Source organism: Saccostrea cucullata, unplaced genomic scaffold (assembly GCF_032062105.1).
Source record: "Saccostrea cucullata isolate Sc308-1 unplaced genomic scaffold, CSIRO_AGI_Scuc_v1 ctg611, whole genome shotgun sequence".
In the NCBI taxonomy this organism is placed as follows: domain Eukaryota; kingdom Metazoa; phylum Mollusca; class Bivalvia; order Ostreida; family Ostreidae; genus Saccostrea; species Saccostrea cuccullata.
Genome location: NW_026919032.1, coordinates 50,503 through 70,000, shown reverse-complemented (window position 1 = coordinate 70,000; position 19,498 = coordinate 50,503). Strand labels below are relative to the sequence as shown.

At 32.8% G+C, this 19,498-nt stretch overlaps 1 protein-coding gene across 2 annotated transcripts in view; it reads right to left on the bottom strand.

Moving 5' to 3' along the window:
* LOC134277907 (probable E3 ubiquitin-protein ligase HECTD2) overlaps window positions 1-19,498 on the bottom strand; it is a 38,172-nt gene that overhangs the window by 3,805 nt on the left and 14,869 nt on the right. The window contains exons 4-17 of one of the 2 annotated variants that reach the window (XM_062760206.1): window positions 19,046-19,135; window positions 18,666-18,727; window positions 16,436-16,459; window positions 16,107-16,152; window positions 13,915-14,024; window positions 13,299-13,447; window positions 11,050-11,173; window positions 10,789-10,885; window positions 9,537-9,777; window positions 8,708-8,796; window positions 6,821-6,982; window positions 1,267-1,341; window positions 871-958; window positions 234-340 (exon numbers count right to left, since the gene is read on the bottom strand). In XM_062760206.1, coding sequence (XP_062616190.1) covers window positions 234-340; window positions 871-958; window positions 1,267-1,341; window positions 6,821-6,982; window positions 8,708-8,796; window positions 9,537-9,777; window positions 10,789-10,885; window positions 11,050-11,173; window positions 13,299-13,447; window positions 13,915-14,024; window positions 16,107-16,152; window positions 16,436-16,459; window positions 18,666-18,727; window positions 19,046-19,135 — 1,464 coding nt within the window. The remainder of the gene's footprint in view (window positions 1-233; window positions 341-870; window positions 959-1,266; window positions 1,342-6,820; window positions 6,983-8,707; window positions 8,797-9,536; window positions 9,778-10,788; window positions 10,886-11,049; window positions 11,174-13,298; window positions 13,448-13,914; window positions 14,025-16,106; window positions 16,153-16,435; window positions 16,460-18,665; window positions 18,728-19,045; window positions 19,136-19,498) is intronic. The other variant, XM_062760214.1, reaches the window with a different exon arrangement.

Sequence of the window (19,498 nt, the reverse complement as noted above, 5' to 3'; positions counted from 1 at the left end):
ACATCAAATTTACCTTCATGAAATATGATCTCATGACCAACCCGTATTTATATCCCGATAAATGTTTTATAATGATACCTTCTTTCTTAAGTAAAGCAATTTTTGTTTGAAAATATATTAAGGAAAATTTCATATAAATAAACAGAGTGATTGATGAACCTTAATTAATTCCCATATAAAGAAAATATCTTAGTTCCATTTTTGGATTTCAAATATCTGGGTTAAATACTCACAATTAATGCATTTGAAGCACACACACTGTGAAAACCATGATAGAATGCTTGAAATTGGTGATAGACTGATTTATTTAGGATCCAGTCTACGTAGAGTTGAACATACTCTGTCAAAGAATTTATTTAAAAGTATTAATTACAATCATGTTACATGTACATCATATCATTTAAATACAACTTGTATGTATAAAGTATCAAAAATGAAAAGTGTAATTTTGGTCCAGCTTATAAAATAACAAAGGAATGAATATTTACTTATTTTGTAATTTAATACATTTATATTTATAACCTTAGAGTTGGATCTGTAATAAACCTTCATTTTTATCTTGCTCCTTTATAAAGTAATTACAAATGAAAACAAACATTTTGATTGTTAAATTATATAAAATCTTGAATTTCTTTTTTTCCCAATTTCTTGACTATAGGCCTTGCCATACATTTGCATAAATGGGCAACAGATCTATTCTGGTTATTTGGTCAAACAAAACAGCCACTTTCTAACCCAGTCAAGGTGAGTCACTTTGTATAATATTCAGTGAAAGAAATTATGGAAATTGACTGAACTACTCTGTCTACTTTGGCCAATAGCCATATTGATCTTTTACAGTTCAAGTAAGTACATGTAGTAAGAACACACCTTTTCTGTTCTCGGTGGTAACTGGAATGTTGGATCCATTAGGTTTGAGATCAATAGTTTTCACAAGACCAAACTCTGTTACAGAAACCTACAAAATTATAGGATATTAGTATTTACATGCAGCTCTTTAAACCTCTTATTAATTTTTTTTACTGTGTAATTCAATAAATCTTAATGTGCAAATTAAATCATATTTTATGACATTGACTTGAGTACCTGAAAACTAAAATTGAACAATAAGATTGTATGAAAATCCAAAACTTATTCTTTCAACTCTCAAATTCTAGAACGAATAAATATGTCAACTTCAAAGAAGGCTCACAATCTTTGAAAATTTCCTTAACAAGTTCCTGTACATGTTAAAGCTGTGATTTGTCAGCAAACTTCAGCACCCACCTGAAAACTTAAGCCAAAATCCTCCTCCACATCTCCATCATAATCTAACAGGTCCTGTAGACCAAAAGCCACATCCTGAGGGAGGAACAGTAAAATATAGGAATTAACTGCTGAAAAATCCTATCATTATGATCATAGGTATTGTATAAATATGTACTTATATATTCAAAGGATTTCCTTTCATGGTTTTATCAGTGAGCTAAAATACATGTATTAAAAATTAAGATAAAAGGAAATTAATGAAGCAAATATAAAAGTAAAATATGTGTCTATATATCTTTCAAACACAGAGATTTGTCATTATTTTTGTGTGACTCAAACTATAGTAATAAAAGACAAGTTGAAAGCCAATGATTAATCATTTCCTTTTCTCAGGTAGACTTTCCAGAATAAATTCTACTTCGTAGAAATATAATAACATGTTAGCCAATAAAAGAGCACAATTAGTGCCCATTGGCAACCCATAGTTCGCTTGAAGACCTGGTCTCCTAAGACTATGTAAATGTTTCAATGAGATAATATCCTTTAAATATCAACTTCAGAGTACTTGTGTGTGGAATCGGAGTGATTTTTGACAAAGAGATTTCGTATATATATATATATCAACTACCAGTTTGTATTCTTAATCAAAAATAGTTATTTTCATTTACATGTCAATTCTATATATCCCAGTGAACTTGAAACAAGAGGCCCACGGGCCTTATAGGTCACCTGAGTATCATGTAACAACTTTCGCACAATTGAATTTGGTTCATGTTTTAAACCAGAGGCCATGAAATTCACAATTTTGAAAGAGGCACCATTGCTTATCATAATTATACACTTAGCTTACTTACTGTAGTTACTTAATACCCAGAGGTAGATCAGAGTAACAAAGAAAAAATGCTCTTCCAACTTATAACCAGTTGTGCACCCCACCCCAAAAGAACCACTGACCCTGAGACCACTTATTTCAAAATTTTCGAAATTTTATCATAAATTTTATTTCATCATAAATGGTTGATTAATACTCAAGAGCAGATTTCAAAGCATTAATTTATTTTTGGACTATGTACATGTAACACCCCCCCCCCCCTACCCCTGACCCAGGGGGCATGGAATTCACCAATTGATAGAGGCACCTTTTTTCATCTTAGATATATATACTTAGATCATTGGCATAATACCCAGGTGCAAACGAAAAGATTTTCATAGAATTAAAGTATTTTCACTATAGAATCAAAAGACTCCACTTATGCAAAATGGGTAAACTCCTGACACAGCTTGGAGCCATGAAATTTACAAATCAGGTTGAGGCACTCTTGCTCATTATAACTATATACTAATTTAGTTTATTTAATACCCAGGAGCAGAGAGGAAGATTTTCAAAGAACTGTTTTTTTTTTCACTATATAATCAATAGAGCCCCACCCTAACACCAGACCCCTGACCCTGGGACCATAAAATTCACAATTTTAGTAGAGCCACTCTTGCTCATCATAACTAAGTACTTAGTTAGTTTATTTAATACCCAGGAGCAGAGAAGAAGATTTTCAAAGAAATAATGCATTTTCACTATATAATCTATATAGCCCTGCCCTAACACCAGAACCCCTGACCCTGGGGCCATAAAATTCACAATTTTGGTAGAGCCACTCTTGCTCATCATAACTATTTACTTAGTTAGTTTATTTAATACCCAGGAGCAGAGAAGAAGATTTTCAAAGAAATAATGCATTTTCACTATATAATCTATATAGCCCTGCCCTAACACCAGAACCCCTGACCCTGGGGCCATAAAATTCACAATTTTGGTAGAGCCACTCTTGCTCATCATAACTATGTACTTAGTTAGTTTATTTAATACCCAGGAGCAGAGAAGAGGATTTTCAAAGAAATAATGCATTTTCACTATATAATCTATATAGCCCCACCCTAGCACTAGAACCCCTGACCCTGGGGCCATAATTATCAAAATTTTGTTAGAGGACTCAATGCTCATTACATTCATACCAACAGTTTGACTGCTTGATGTCCAGAAGTAGAGAAGAAGATTTTTAAAGATTTCATTATTTTTTGTGGTTTTGGCCCCACCCCTCAGGCCCCAGGGGGGCGGGGACCATAAAATTCAAAATTTATATTTCCCTTCACCCATAGATACTGTATACCAAATTTGGTTGAAATTGGTTCAGTGGTTTCCGAGAAGAAGCTGAAAATGTTCAAATGTTAACACACGATGCACGATACACAACACACGACGCACGACGACGGACGAAAACGGATAGCAATAGGTCACCTGAGTGACTCAGGTGACCTAATAAAAGATAATGCAGAGTCTGTCACAATCTAATTACAAGAGGCCCAAGGGCCTTGAATCGCTCTTCTGATAAATTGTATTATCTATCACTTCTACTTGAAGCCTTTAAACTCTAAGTATCCCAAGATGCATGAACTGACAAAGTTTGATGATTCTTAGCCAGTTAGGACTGAAGATATTTCAGTATAGCTATAGAATACCATAAGTAGGTCACGGTGACCTACTTTTTGACTGAAACTTTCTGAGGACTCAAGATGCATTAATTGACAAAGATTGATGGTTCTAAGCCAGTAAGTATGTCATAAATGTCATATATTCAAAAGTAGGTCACTGTGACCTTCTTAGGGTTGAAATTCTCCAAAAACCCAAGATGCATCAACTATCAGAGTTTGATGATTCAGCCAATGAGTACCAGAAATACTTAAATAAAGCCATAAAATGTCAAAAAATGGTCACCGTGACCTACTTTTTGGTTGACATTTTCCGAAGACCCAAGATGCATCAACTGACAATGTTTGATGATTCTAAGCCAATAAGTATCTTAGATAATCAAAAGTAGGTCACTAAGACCTACTTTTTGGTCGACATTCTCCAAAAACCCAAGATGCCTCAACTGACAATGTTTGATAATTCTAAACCAAAAAGTACCTAAGACACTTAAATATAGCCATAAAATATCAAAACTAGGTGAGGTCACAGTAACCTATGTTTTGGTCGACATTCTCAGAAAACCCAAGTTGCATCAACTGACAAAGTTTGATAATTCTAAGCCAAAAAGTACCTAAGATACTTAAATATAGCCATAAAATGTCAAAAGTAGGTCACCATGACCTCCTTCTTGGTCGACATTTTCTGAAGACCCAAGATGCATCAACTGGCAATGTTTGATAATCAAAAGTAGGTCATTGTGACCTACTTTTTGGTCAACATTCTCCAAACAACCAAGATGCCTCAACTGACAACGTTTGACAATTCTAGGCCAATAACTACCCAGGATACTTAAATATAGCCATACAATTCAAAACTAGGTCACAGTAAACTACTTTATGGTCAATATGTTCCGAAAACCCAAGTTGCATCAACTGACAAAGTTTGATGATTCTAAGTCCAAAAGTACCTAAGATACTTGAATATAGCCATAACATGTCAAAACTAGGTCACAGTGACCTACTTTTTGGTTGACATTCTCCGAAAACCCAAGTTGTATCAACTGACAAAGTTTGATGATTCTAAGCCAAAAAGTACCAAAGATACTTAAATTAAGCCATAAAATGTCAAAAGTAGGTCACCGTGACCTACTTTTTAGTCAACATTTTCCAAAGACCCAAGATGCATCAACTGACAAAGTTTGATGGTCATAGGTCTGAAAGTATTCAAAATATGCCTTTTAAACAATTTGAAAACAAATGCCTGCAAAATTCAAAAAGTAGGTCACAGTGACCTACTTTTTCATAAATATGTTTTAAGGCCTCAAGATGCATCAACTTCCAAGATTTGGTGATTCTAGACCTCTCAGTGTCTGAAATAATGGAATTAAGTGTTTTAGAAAAGATGAGCTATAAAATTCAAAAAGTAGGTCATGGTGACCTACTTATAAGTTGACCTTGTTCAAGGACCTTAGATGCATCAACTGACAAAGTTTGATGATCATAGGCCTTGAAGTGTCCAAAATATGCCTCCAAATCAATTTGAAAACAAAAGCCCATAAAATTTAAAAAGTAGGTCACTGTGACATACTTTTGTGTTAACATGATGTGAAATCCTAAGATGCATCAACTTATAAGATTTGATGATCCTAGTCTTTATAGTAAGCGAAATATCAACGTTTTTATTGTGAAAATTTTGGTTAACTTTGAAGTGACCTTGAGACCACGCCCTTTGCCCCAGGGTCATGCCTTGAACAAATTTTAATCTTCCACATATCCTGACCCTTGTATGTAAGTTTGGTGAAAATCTGCCATGTGGTTCTGGAGAAGATTTTTTAGCAACCAGTACTTTTGGTTTCATTTTCCTGATTATCTCCCCTTGTTTTAGGGTCCCAACCCTTGTTTTAGTATAAAACGTAGCCCTTGGGCCAAGGATACCCTGTGACAAATTTGACAATGATTGGCCAAGGGGTTCTTGAGTTATGGCCCATATTCTGAAAAGTTAACACACACCGCACACTGCACGACGCACACCACAAATGGCCATAGCATTAGCTCTTTGAGCCTTTGGCTCAGAAGAGCTAAAAATTAAATCTTTGATCCGCTCCAGTTTGATCTCTACACAAGCTTTGTGTAGCGATCAAACTGGGAGGATCAAAGATCTAATTTTAATTAAATTGAGCAATCACCAGCATATGATGTTAACATCTCCAACTTATTTTTATACTCAAAGCATGCACCAAGTATAATACACCCTTAAACTTAGATATGCTACTAACAAATAAGTTGATGTAAACAGTATTTCAACAAACTTGTTTAAAGTGAGTTTTTGTAAATTCTCCAGTAGCTAAAATGACCTTGTAAGCAAATCTAATTAACCTGTCATTGGGTGGTATTTTGGCTGATTTGTTTCATACCAATAGGCCTTTGTTTTTATTCTGAGTTTGACTACATGATGTTTTGTCTACCTTATCAATATGTAGGGCTCATGAGTGAAAAATTCTTGAGAGGGAAGTTAAATAACATACAATCAATCAATCAAATTTTTTTTTAAGATTTTTTTTTTTAAATTAATCAATCACTGTCCTTTTATTTTTCCACCTTTTTCATACATTAACCAACAATGGAAATTAATTTGATATGTAAGTCACTAATTATTGTTCTGTTTTAAGAAATTGACTTCTTTAGACCACATACTGGTTCTAACTTGAAATTTAATGAACTTGAGGCTAGAAAACAGACTTCCATTCATACAATATTTAAACCCACAGCATGAAAATCTTTGATGAATTGATTTTTCTTACTACAATTCAATCTGAAAAAGAAAATCTATACTCTTCACAGTAACAAGAACAAACATCTGATACAGTATATTATATCAATAAAGTCTTCTTAAGATTCTTAGTTAGACACCAAAGACTTGGCAGGTTGGCATCATGTGCATACATGTATGAGGAACACATAATTATATGAAACAAATCACTGTTCTAACTTCTACACTCACAACTGACATATGAAAATTCTTTCAATCACGGGGAGACTGTGAAATGTTTACCTTTTTTGATTTTTTCAAGTAAGAAAAGTGTAATATTATGGTAAAATCCCAACTTACGGCCTGGACAGTTTTGAGATCCTCTAAGGACATTGTGGAGACACCGACCATGGCTTGTGGGTTGTTGTAAGGCACAACTGCAGGACTTAGAAGCTTCTTGAAGCAACAGGGAGGAAAATGAATATCCAGAATAATACTGTTGTAAACCGCCAAGCCCATTAACTGAAGACAGTGTTAAGGCATGATAATTAACAAGAAGTCTTTGAGGAGACTGAGGCTCTACTGGTTTGTACAAGTAATAGTGGAAGAAGAGAGTTGCTCTTGGACTTAAATTTCTTTCAATTCAATGTGTGATCATGACTTGTATCCAGTTTTACTGATATCAAACAAAAACTGTAGACAGGTAGAAGCTGGTGTTGTGAATTTAAAATGTGTTTAGAATTTTACAGATTATTTGTTTTTTGTTACCCTGACAACAGCTCTTTTCTTATTTCTAAAATAAAATACACCATGACCATGAATAAATAATATACAGGCATCAAAAAACAACAATCATTAAAACTGGACCACCTACAGGAAATGATGTGTTTGAAAGAATTTCATAGAAATTCTTTTTTTTATGAATAAAATTAATCAATACATTTTGTATCCATCCAAACAAAATTTTTTTTTATCCAAGCAACGGGCTCAAATTACTAATAAAATAATTAAATAATTCAAAAATACAGGAAGCTCTTATGTATGGTAAAAAAATCTCCTTTGTTCTAGGTATTGTGGTTTATCAATGATCATCATGGTGAAATATATCAATTCTAAATTAAAAATTAAACACGACAGAGAAAGGCTACAAAGCCATTTTGATTGTATTTCATTTGCATATAAAATATTCATTTGTATAATCTTTGCCTTGCAACATCCATGAACTACAGTCTTATACAATTATTGACTCATATGAGATCTATATGATCAGGCATGGTAGAACAATACAGTGTATTAATTAAGTGTTATGGGGAAAAATATGGGGATAATACTAATCAATCAAACTAACAATTCAATTTTGAATATGGATCGAGAATATCATCAGTTTTGGAATGGTAAAAAAAAATAGCTCAATAAAACTGTACAGCTTGATCACAAGAAGAGAAATTAAAAAAAAAAGGTGAAACCAGCACATTCAATCTCATTCATCTTTTATGGGGCTAGGTTTTAACATTTGTATTGACTTGTGAAAGGGAAGATCAACAATAGAAATACCGTATAATCCCTATTAACCGCCCCTGCCCCTATAAGCGCCCCCTAAGGTCTTTTTAAATTGTCAGGAAATAAGGGTCCCCTGTACAGTGATTAAAATCATCTAGAATAGAATCAAAAGTCTGCCAAAATTTAAAGAAAGTGAAAATGAAACTTGTGATTATCCAATTTTTTGGTGGAAAATGAATCATTTAGCATAATTTGGGTGGATTTACTTCCCTTAAAGTAAAGTTAGACATTATTTTAGTGGTTCTTTGAATTTATATTTTTTTTCAAAAGATTTCTGGAAGTTAATATATGACATTAAATATTAAAAAGAATACCAAAATAATCGCCCCCTTTTTGCAATTTTCTAAGCGCCTGGGGCGGTTAAAAGAGATTATACGGTATCAATCAAAACAAAAGCACAACTTCATTACATTAAAGTAGTCTTCCTGATTCAAAAGCATCATCATCTAAATGTTAAATACCATCAACAACTTCAACTTCAAATCAAGTAATACTTTCTGCAACCTTCACTTACATTTGAAGGCATAAATTAAAGCTGGGCTACCACTATTCGAGAATAGTATTTAATTAAATCTGATTAACAAAATACCGTTACAAGATTAGTATCTGCTTCCCCCTTCCACCCACCCCACCAATTGTCTTCACAAAGACAGCATAACTTCCAATTCAATAGATACAAAAGGATACCACTCCGACCAAGTTAAATTCCTGGTAACTCTCACACTGGGCAGAACTGAACCAATGAACACCAGCTCTTTTGTCATAGGTAAACATACCTGCAAAAGAAAATTAAATATTTCTGTTGAATAAATGATAAATACATTAATCTAAACTAAAACTGCAAACAAGCTCAGATTTACTTCCTGCTACTTAATTGTTATATTGCACATTATTAACACAGTGCAGTCAACTAGTGACTCACCAAATTTGTAATAAGCACTATAAGTAAACTACTGTTGTACTACCACACCTGGAACATGGATATTTCTAATACCATGGAAACATGATAGTTAAATAGCTGGAAGTATTTTAACCTCCATATCTTGAATTATCTATATCTCAGAATTTTTTTTTAGTCTGATAAAGTTTGAGATAAATAGTTAAACTTACAAATTACTGTAAACCAACTTTTATTCGGGACAACTTTATTTCACGATTTACCATGGGTAAACAGTTCGCGATGATTAATTTTCATGATCAAGCCTTTTTTGGATAGTTTTTTTTAGATAGACACAGAGACTTTAAGGACCAGTTCAAAGTGAAAAATATTTGCGAAGAGGATTCTATTGCAAATCTTGTGAAAATTTCTCACACACAAATAAAAGTTGGTTTACAGTATTTACCGGTAAACTATTATGTTCCCAAGTAGCTAAAAAGGGGTGGTTTGTTTTGACAGTATTTTTGTTGTTGTCATTTCTGACATTAGCTTTACGTGTTTACTTAAATTTTCAATTTAAGACAGTTCATAATTTCAGTAACAAACCTTTCTCTGGAACATTCACTCAGTCATACTTACCATAGTCTGAGTGGAAGATCTGCCTGATCAGTAATAGGAACCACTCCTTGGTCAACCCACCCATGTCTAGACCCGGCTCCCCCGCAAAGGTCACCTTCAGTTTCTTTTTGAGGTCATGCTGCTTACGAGCAATCTCATTCAGCGAGTCTGACACCAGATGAGATCGCCTCACTGTCAGATTCAAAAACAGCATTCCAACATCTGGCATCTGCCTTCGTTGTACTTTAGCAACTAGACTTCTCTATAAAGCAGAAAAGGAAAGTGTCATTTACAATGAAACCTGATTGCTGGTGATCTTTATAACTAAAGAATACCCATGGGAACAATAAGTCTCAGCTTTTTGTGTCCATGCAGTATCAGGGTAACTATTAACAAATATTTCCATTTCTATTTGTTTTTCTCTGTGTTCATGCTTTTAAATTTAATTGAGTTGATATCTTGATCATTCTAACAGAATGCAAATTTTGCCAAGTCAGGAGCTAAGGAGGCCTAATATGCATGTAAATCTTGTGCATCTGTCTTTGTGTCTGATGCTAAGGAGGCCTAATATGCCTGTTAATCTTTTGTGGCTGTCTTTGTGTCTGATGCTAAGAAGGCCTAATATGCCTGTTAATTTTGTGCATCTGTCTTTGTGTATGATGATAAGGAGGCCTAATATGCCTGTTAATCTTGTGTGCTTGTCTTTGTGTCTGATGCTAAGGAGGCCTAATATGCCTGTTAATCTTGTGTGGCTGTTTTTTGTGTCTGATGCTAAGGAGGCCTAATATGCCTGTTAATTTTGTGCATCTGTCTTTGTGTCTGATGCTAAGGAGGCCTAATATGCCTGTTAATTTTGTGCATCTGTCTTTTTGTCTGACTTCAGTGGGTGGGTACCAATTGACATTGGAGGCCTTGTGTAATTCAAAACCAATAGTGTGCATTTTCAAAATTTAAATGTACAATTTTATTTCACAATGAAATGGAAATATTAGGAGTTGATCATCACTGTGTAGTTAGTAGAGTATGCCAGGGACCTCTGCATCAATGACAGTTGGAAATGTGGGATAATTTAAGCATAACGGGCTTCGCCCATTATGCAAATTATCCCATGTTTCCAACTATCATTGATGCCCTGGCATAAACTCTACTATCTAGATGCTGGATTCCTTAATTAATAACAAAAATCAATTTCTATACAAAAGAAAAAAGAAAAAAATCATTGACTGTAGGAATTCAATGATAGAAGTTGTACAATAATTTGGATATAAATTACCCTGGCCATGATAATCATCTGTTGTTCACTATCTCTCTGTAACACAGTTCGTTTTGCATTGATGCTCAAAATAAATGGATACTGGCAGAAAGAGAATCTGAAAAAACATTAAATTAAATAAGGATAACATCTACTTAAAAACATAATCCAGATGTAACAAACTTAGTCATCATGCAAGTATTAAACTTTTGCTGAAGTCTGCCTGAACGTAATATCTTTAGAAATCTTGTAATTAAGCTGAATTTAAATAAAATGTTATACCCTGCACAGGAGCTGGGGTTTTGCCATGTGTAATACTCCGCCATCAGATCAAGATGATCCAGGGTGGGGTTATAAAACTCTGTATATTGCACAATAGTAGGACTAGTCAAATTGTTGGCAGCATCTAAAACACAGAGTGGGGTTATAAAACTCTGTATATTGCACAATAGTAGGACTAGTCAAATTGTTGGCAGCATCTAAAACACAGAGTGAGGGTTATAAAACTCTGTATATTGCACAATAGTAGGACTAGTCAAATTGTTGGCAGCATCTAAAACACAGAGTGAGGGTTATAAAACTCTGTATTGTATATATCAAATTGCTGGCAGCATCTAAAACACAGAGTACAGGTATAAAACTCTGTATATTGCACTAGTCAAATTGTTGGCAGCATCTAAAACACAGAGTGCACAAAAAGTAGGACAAGTCAAATTGTTGGCAGCATCTAAAACACAGATTTGGGTTATATAACTAGGTTTATTATATTTCTGTTAAAATGTTTCCTATATAAAGTTAAGAAGGTAAAATGACTATTTTTCATAGTCTGAAAATTTCCACACATAGAAAGCTATACCCCGGGGTATAGTTTTTTCTATCCACCCTCGGAAGATTTTCATGCAATTTTTCTTGCCAATTTTGATTTCCAGCAATAAATCAATAGACTTAGAAATTATAGTATACATCAGTATAATAAAACGCTTATCCACTGGCTGTGAGTGGGATAGCTCTTTTATCAAACCCTTGAGAGGAACTATTCCCCTCGGGCAAGCCCTCGGGGAATAGTTCCTGTCGCGGGTTTGATAAAAGAGCTATCCCGCTCACAGTCAGTGGATACGTGTAAGTGTATAATATTGCACAGAAGTAGAATTAATCAAATTGTTGGCAGTATCTAAAACACAGTTGGGTATTTAAAAAGTGTACTTAATATTAATTTCTTCAGTGGGTGTGATAATATAATTAAAGACTTTCAAAAGAAAAAAAATCTCAATCAATTCAAACTGTTTATCTTTTGATTTTGTACAGTTGAACTTTGGTATCTTGAATACCAATATCTCAAATACTATGGATATGACACAAAAAAGTTGGTTTTTCTTGACGTAATCAAGTTTGAGAGAAGGGTTTGCTTCACATTTAGCTATTTTCAATGATCCTAAACAATATCTATTTTCTCTTGAACAAGCTCAGCTCTTTTCAATTGTTAAATCTTTACATTTTTTCTCAAGATATACTTGACTCTTACTCTAATGTTTCTATTTAATGCAATATATATATGTTTAAGTATATAATAATTTATGTATTAAATTAATAGTGTAGTTTTACATCAAAAGCAGTGGAAATAAAATTGTTTTTTAGTGGCAAAAAAAAAAAAAAAATTGTCTGGAACTTTACTGATTTCATATCAACATGTTACAGAAATAACTTTAGTAGCATTTTTAAAGTTTAAATTCTGCTAACTCATAAAAAACATGTTATTTTAAGTTTGAGGCTTTTTTTTTTTTATCAGTTTTAATGATTATATTTTTTTCCTACATAAGAGCTTACATACTAATTGCTCTGTTTTCTAGCAAATATGGCACAAAGGCATTCACAGCATAGAATCTGTGATAATTACATTCCTGCCACTCCATTACAGAAATATTATTTCTAATATGCTGTTAATTTGAGAATTTTCTGATGTAGAAATTGTTGCCATGCAGATACCTAGATCATGACTTCTGCAAAATTAATAATCATCCTCATTCGGTCAGTATACACCATTGTACTTTTGAATGATATTCTTTCTTTTTACCAATAGAAGCTGCAATTGATGTGGCAAAGATAAGTCCATTATTGTGCTGATTCAATAAAGTGCATGGCCTGCAGCCACGAATGTTTTGTATTGAGCTTCCATAGGCTTTAAATCAATTATAGTCGATCACACACTCCTTTGTAAAATGCTTATCTACCACTGTTACATCGACAACAAATCACCCATTTAACATAATTAAGATAAGAATACATATGTTTGTGTACTTGTAGCCTAAGAAAAATCAATCAAAATTGTGTATCCTAAGACAAAGACTGATGAAATCACAAAACATACAATTTGTACATAAATAATGTATCAATCAAAGGGAGGTATGGATTTTGCTTTTCTGAGAGCAGATTTTTCTTTCAAATTACTTTAAAGAATATCTTTAATATTAGTGTGGAAATAATCCTTTGTCCATTTTTATTCACAATTAAGATGTATAATTTCATGTTCTTACTGAGAAGTGCCAGCACTTTGGTAGCACTGGGAATCCACCAAGTACACTTCGCCATTGGTGGGAGGTCCTGAGGTTTGGGGGGAAACAGTCGTATTGAAATAAAGTTCTGAAGTCTCTTTATGATTTTCTGAAAAACTTGTCTCTTCAACCTAGATGTATTGAAAAAAATGCACAGATTTAGTTTAAAATTTCAATTATATTCAAGTTTAAACAGAGTTCTTTTAGAGCATGAGACTATTTGCATACAAGATGACAAATATTATTGACTTTTATGGTGTTTTACTTTACTGTACAGTGACTTTCTATTTAATGATTGTATACATTACTTTCAGAATATCTAATGGAATTTCAATGAGCTTTGTAGAAATTGTTTATCTATGAATAGATTTAAATAGAAAGTAGAACTTTAGAGCATTTGATTAAAAAATATTTTATTAGCAAAATTGGGTACCCAGTGTAAGAGTTCCATAACTTTATTTTTTTTTTTACACACAAATTTTTTTTAAGCAATCCAAAGGCCTGTGATTACTCCTAAGGGGTTTATAAAGAGTTATATTGTAAAAATAAAGTACACTATGCAGCAATATCACATACGAAATAATTTTTTATGGCCTACCCTTTCATCCAGTGAACAAGAAAATGGTGGTCATGATCTGTTAAGGCAGCAATCTGCCTCAGAAGGTGGGCAAAGATGACGTAGGTAGAAAAATTCTCAAACTGGGGATTCTGAAAAGAAAATTTTGAAGCCTCTGACTGTAATAGTTTGAAAGAAAACAAGATGTGTTTGTGAAACACAATGCGCCCGGCTGCAACAAAGTTAAAACATATTTTTAGCATATAGGTCAAGTCAAGGTCACAATGTTATTGATTTTGGTGTCATTTGAAGAACTTGATTAGTGACGTCTGCATACCAAATATGAAGTCTCTATCTCTCATGGTTCAAAAGTTATGGTGAAGGTCCAAAAAAGCTATTTTTAGCATGTAGGACACAGTCAAGGTCACAAGGTCATTGACCTTGGTGTCATGTGAAAAGGCTTAATTAGTGGAGTATGCATGCCAAATATTAAGTCTCTATCTTTCTTCGTTCAAAAGTTATTGCAAAGGTTAAAATTTGCCAAAAAAAGCTATATTTAGCGTATAGGTCACATCAAGGTCACTGACCATTGTGACATTTAATTAAAAGAGCTTAATCAGTGGTGTATGCATAACAAATATGAAGTCTTTATCTTTTATGGTTCAAAAGTTATGGCAAAGGTTAAAGTTTACAGGAAAAAAAACTATTTTTAGCATATAGGTCACAGTCAAGGTCACAAGGTCATTGACCAATGTGTCATTTAAAAGAGCTTAATCAGTGGTGTATGCATACCAAATATGAAGTCTCTATCATTTATGGTCCTAAAGTTATGCGAAGGTAAAAGTTTGCAGAAAAAAAACTATTTTTAGCATATAGGTCAGTCAAGGTCACAAGGTCATTGACCTTGCTTCATTTGAAAGAGCTTAATTAGTGGAGTATGCATGCCAAATATGAAGTCTCTATCATTCATGGTTCAAAAGTTATGACGAAGGTTAAAGTTTGCAGACAAACAGATAAACAGATAGAAAGACAGCTAGACAGACAGGACAAAAACAATATATGCCTTGGATCTTTCGATCCAGGAGCATAAAAAATTCAGAAATTTGATTCACTGCTCATGATGTTGTGTAATACAAAAGCATAGAAAACTTGTTCAACTCAGAATATAAAAGTTTCCATACAATTGAGTTTTCCTTATAAACAAGTTCTTTTACAAACAAGTTAAACTCTACTATTATTTACATGAAATTACAAATTATTGCATAGATAAATATTTAATCTCATATTCTAAGAACAACAAATGAAAATTGTAGTGGTTACATGTGTCACGATGATCCGATGATAAATTCTATGCCAGGCTGTTCATTTCCTATGTACAGAATACTGGATGTATTTCGTTAATTAAAAGAAAGTTTTCAATTACATGTACCATCAGACATGATAATTAGAAATTGTATATAACTACATGTATCTGTTTGATAAAAGTGGCATTTTTTATGTCACATATTCATATATGAATGAATTTAATTAGAAATACAATCAATATTCTTAAACTTTATATGGAGACATAATATTCATAAAAGATTTTCCCAATCAAACATAAGCTACTGTGAATTAAATCTGATCCACTTTCAAATGAGGAATGAAACGCAAATTAAATTCATTTGAATTAATTTAATGCACATTAAAAACTTTGCTTTAACTCCATGTGAAAATATACAAAGCTTATTCAATTCAAATTTTGACACATGCATAAAATAACGTTATTTTATAAAGTTTGAAATTACGTCAAATGGATCTGCTTTGTACAATATGTCATGATTTGTAAATATCATCATAATCATGATAATAGTATTACTGGATAGCCTAATACTGTAGATTAAATTGAAATAACTTTTTAAATTGCATTCATTATCTTGTGAAAAGCTGTGACCAGGGTTGTCCTTACGACTCGGGGCCTGGGGAATTTTCTGGCCTTTAAGGTTATAACCCCTCGTTTATTTTGGTATTCCTCCTCACTCCCTTTTAGGAGAGGAACCACAGATCTCCTTGTATTTTTTTTATTGTCCCCTGCTATTTCAATTCTTAGTGACAACCCTGTGTGATCCTTTGTATCACAAAACAGCATGCTTGAAAATTCATCTTGTCTTGACAGTCTTGAAAACACTTTTTTCTCTTATGTGATACATCACCCCCTTCCCCAAATAAAAAAAAATAAAAATATTCTACAATACCTGCAGGAGTACCAAATAAGCTCTCAGGTCATCCTTTGTATGGGGCCTTAAAAAAAAAAAAAATAATGTAAATTTCTACACCTTGCTGGCTCTGATATTGATAAATATTAAATGCAATTGGTTTAATTTAATCTATCGCTTTGGGCAGACTTTATAGGATAACAACATAGATGAATATACCAGTAATCTAGGCACAATCACATGCATACATGTACATAAATGAACAAATGTACATGTATAAATCAATTCTGAAAAAAATTCTATCAATCTTCCATTATTTAATTTTTTTTTCATAAAAATGTCATACAATGCCTTGATCTTCATCTTACCAATGAATTCTGCTGTCATGGTCCCTGAGTAAGCATTAAATTGAGCAAAAAATAAAATGAGCATGATACAGAATTGTTTACAGCTGTAACATTCAGTAGTCAGATTGTCTAATGTGATAGTCATTCAGTTATTTCTTTGCTAATTACTTTACTATGGACAAATACTAAAATGTACATAAGAATATATCTATATTAATACAACTTCAATCAGTCAGTTGATGAACTTAAAAATCAATTTAGATCCAGATAAACTATCAATCTACATGTATTATCTAACAGTAATTTTCTCTGTGTATAAACAATATCTTAAATGAGGCAAGCTACTGACAAACAAGTTGATGCAATAAGAATACCGTATAACGGGTAATTTTTACTGCTGTAAATTTTTACAGATTTCTGTTGAAATAGGGTGATTTTATTTTTTACGTGTTAAATTTTTACGAATTGAGCATGTCCATAAAAATTAAAATCAACAGAAGGTCCAGATCAATGTTTTAGCATTTTGAATGCGTTAACATACATATACATGTTTTAAATGTCTGGACAACCCGGAGTAAAATAACAACGAAAGTGTTCCCGTGATAACGAGTGTTGATTCCTTAAGTGATCTGTTTATTCATTTAACCCTTTCAACACTGTAGACCGATACATCGGTCTGATAAAATTTTGTCTTGGAACACGGTAGACCGATACATCGGTCTCAGACACTAAACTGAAAGTCAAACGTTTATTCTTAGAAATAGAAAGTGTTCTCTGCGCAAAATCTTTCGCTATGAATTATGGGTAGAATGATGTAAACATCCATTAATAAAAATGGCGGCCCACATGGCGAAAACTACGAAAAAATAAGGAAAATTAGATGATTAGTAAAGAAAACGAAGAAGAAAGCAAAATGGCGGTAAACGACGAAATGTCCGATCTTTCTGGCGATGAAAGATTTAATAAAATGAGGGAATTAGACATTATAAATGTTTCTAGACAACAAATACATGAGTTATTAACAATGTTGTGAAATTTTGTCGGAGAAAGATGACTTGGAATCGGAATATCAAGGCTCCTAAAGAGAGGATGTTTTCCACGCGCCAGACTTCTTCCGATGTTCTGAAACACCCCGTTTTATTTATTGATAATTATGGACTTGCTTTTTGATAAATTCTGACATATTGCATATCATTTTACTCGGAAATAATTTCTCTTTTAAACGATGGTAAGAACATAATTGATTTTGAAACTTCATAGCAGCAAATTTATTGAATTATTGCATAAGATCCGTTCTAAAATGTAATTATGAATTCTATTAGTGTTTTTGACTTGATAAATAATTTTGTATATATATAAAATTTATATCATTTAAAAGAGAAATGCCTCACCTTTCTAATGATGTGTCATTTATTAAAATATTCAAAGAAATAAAGAAGTTATAGTATTTTTTGTGACGGAAGGTGAAATGTTTAGTGATGTCCCAAGTTACTCAGTGTACCAGGGGTTGGTTGATAAAAGTTACTCAGTGTTGAAAGAGTTAAATACCTTTAAATATCACATACCCTGCATTTATTCCTGTAGTACACATGTTCACGCATCATTATTGTTGCCCACCACGTGCCGTCTTCATTTTAATGAAAACAAAGAGAGACAACGCAAGCCATCATGATTAAGTTGACAGAATTACAGGGGACACGGATTACGACGCATTAAAATGTCGAAGTTTTTACTGGAAGCTAATAAGAAGAAGAAAGGGTCAAAATCTTGAAAAATGGATATAATTTGAAGACTTCAGTCTGTAATAATTAAGCCATTATCAGTAATTATGTCTCCCATAAGAGGAACCAGGTAATTGACGGTGTTTGTATAATTTGTGCATTAATTAAGATTTACTTGTTTGATTCTAATCGATAATCAATTAAAAAATTCCCCAAAATACCAACGAGTGTCAGTACTAATTCTGTAGCCTCCAGGTACTTGGCTAAATGGCAATGATAGCATTGAAATACTCTCATAATACAATGTTCAAAATTTAGGCAAGGCGTATATTACTTCTGTGAAATTTTACGCGTTTAATTTTTACAGATTTATAAAACTCGTAAAAATTAGTAAAAATACCCGTTATACGGTATATATGAACAGTCTCATTTAAAGTCATAATTTCTCAAGTTCTACAGTTTATTAGTATTTTTCTGATACAATGTAACAATCTAAATAATCCAGATCCAGATGCTACATGTACATTTACCTCTTGTCCTTAAGTAGACTATTTATGACAGATTTTAGAACCACCTTCTGAATTTCCTGTGGCTGCAATGCAAAATGTTATATGAGAATTATAACAACCACTTTACACTACAGTAAACAAATAATTAAGTTATTCCAAGCATATGTGATGACATGTATTTATAAAATTTAAAATCCCAAAACCAAAGGTTCAAAATGCTCCAAAAGCATAATATAGTAAATATCAAATGAAATTTGTAAACTAATTCAACCTACATGTACATGTATTTATTGACACGTTGTGCAAGCATTACTAGTACTCCATGAACTTTGCCTTTCACATTCAATGAGCTGATTCCTTACCTGACTTGTTAAAAGGTATGATTTTGATTTATGACTTACCATTTTCAGAAGAATTTCATAGACCATGTGAACTAACTCAAACTTGAGGCCTGGTTCCTCCACTGTTTTGTACTCCTTGCTGGGATCTCTCTGAAAAGTCAAAATCCTGCATGTAAAATACATGGTCAGAATTGTAAGATTGCTAAAAAGTCAAAATACTACAGAAAAACTGCATGGTCAAACTAAAAATTGCTATAAAGTCAACATACTGCAAGAAAACTGCAAGCTCAAAATTAAAAATTGCTAAAAATCAAAATACTGCATAAAACTACATGGTCAGAATTAATAAAGATTGCCAAGAAGTTAAAAAATTGCATAAAAATAAATGGTCTAAATTAAAGATTGCTAAAAAGTAAAAAATACTACATGTAAGATGCATGATCAAAATAAAATCAAACTAAACTGAAGTCAAAATACTGCATGAAATTTGCATGGTCATATGTAAAGATTGCT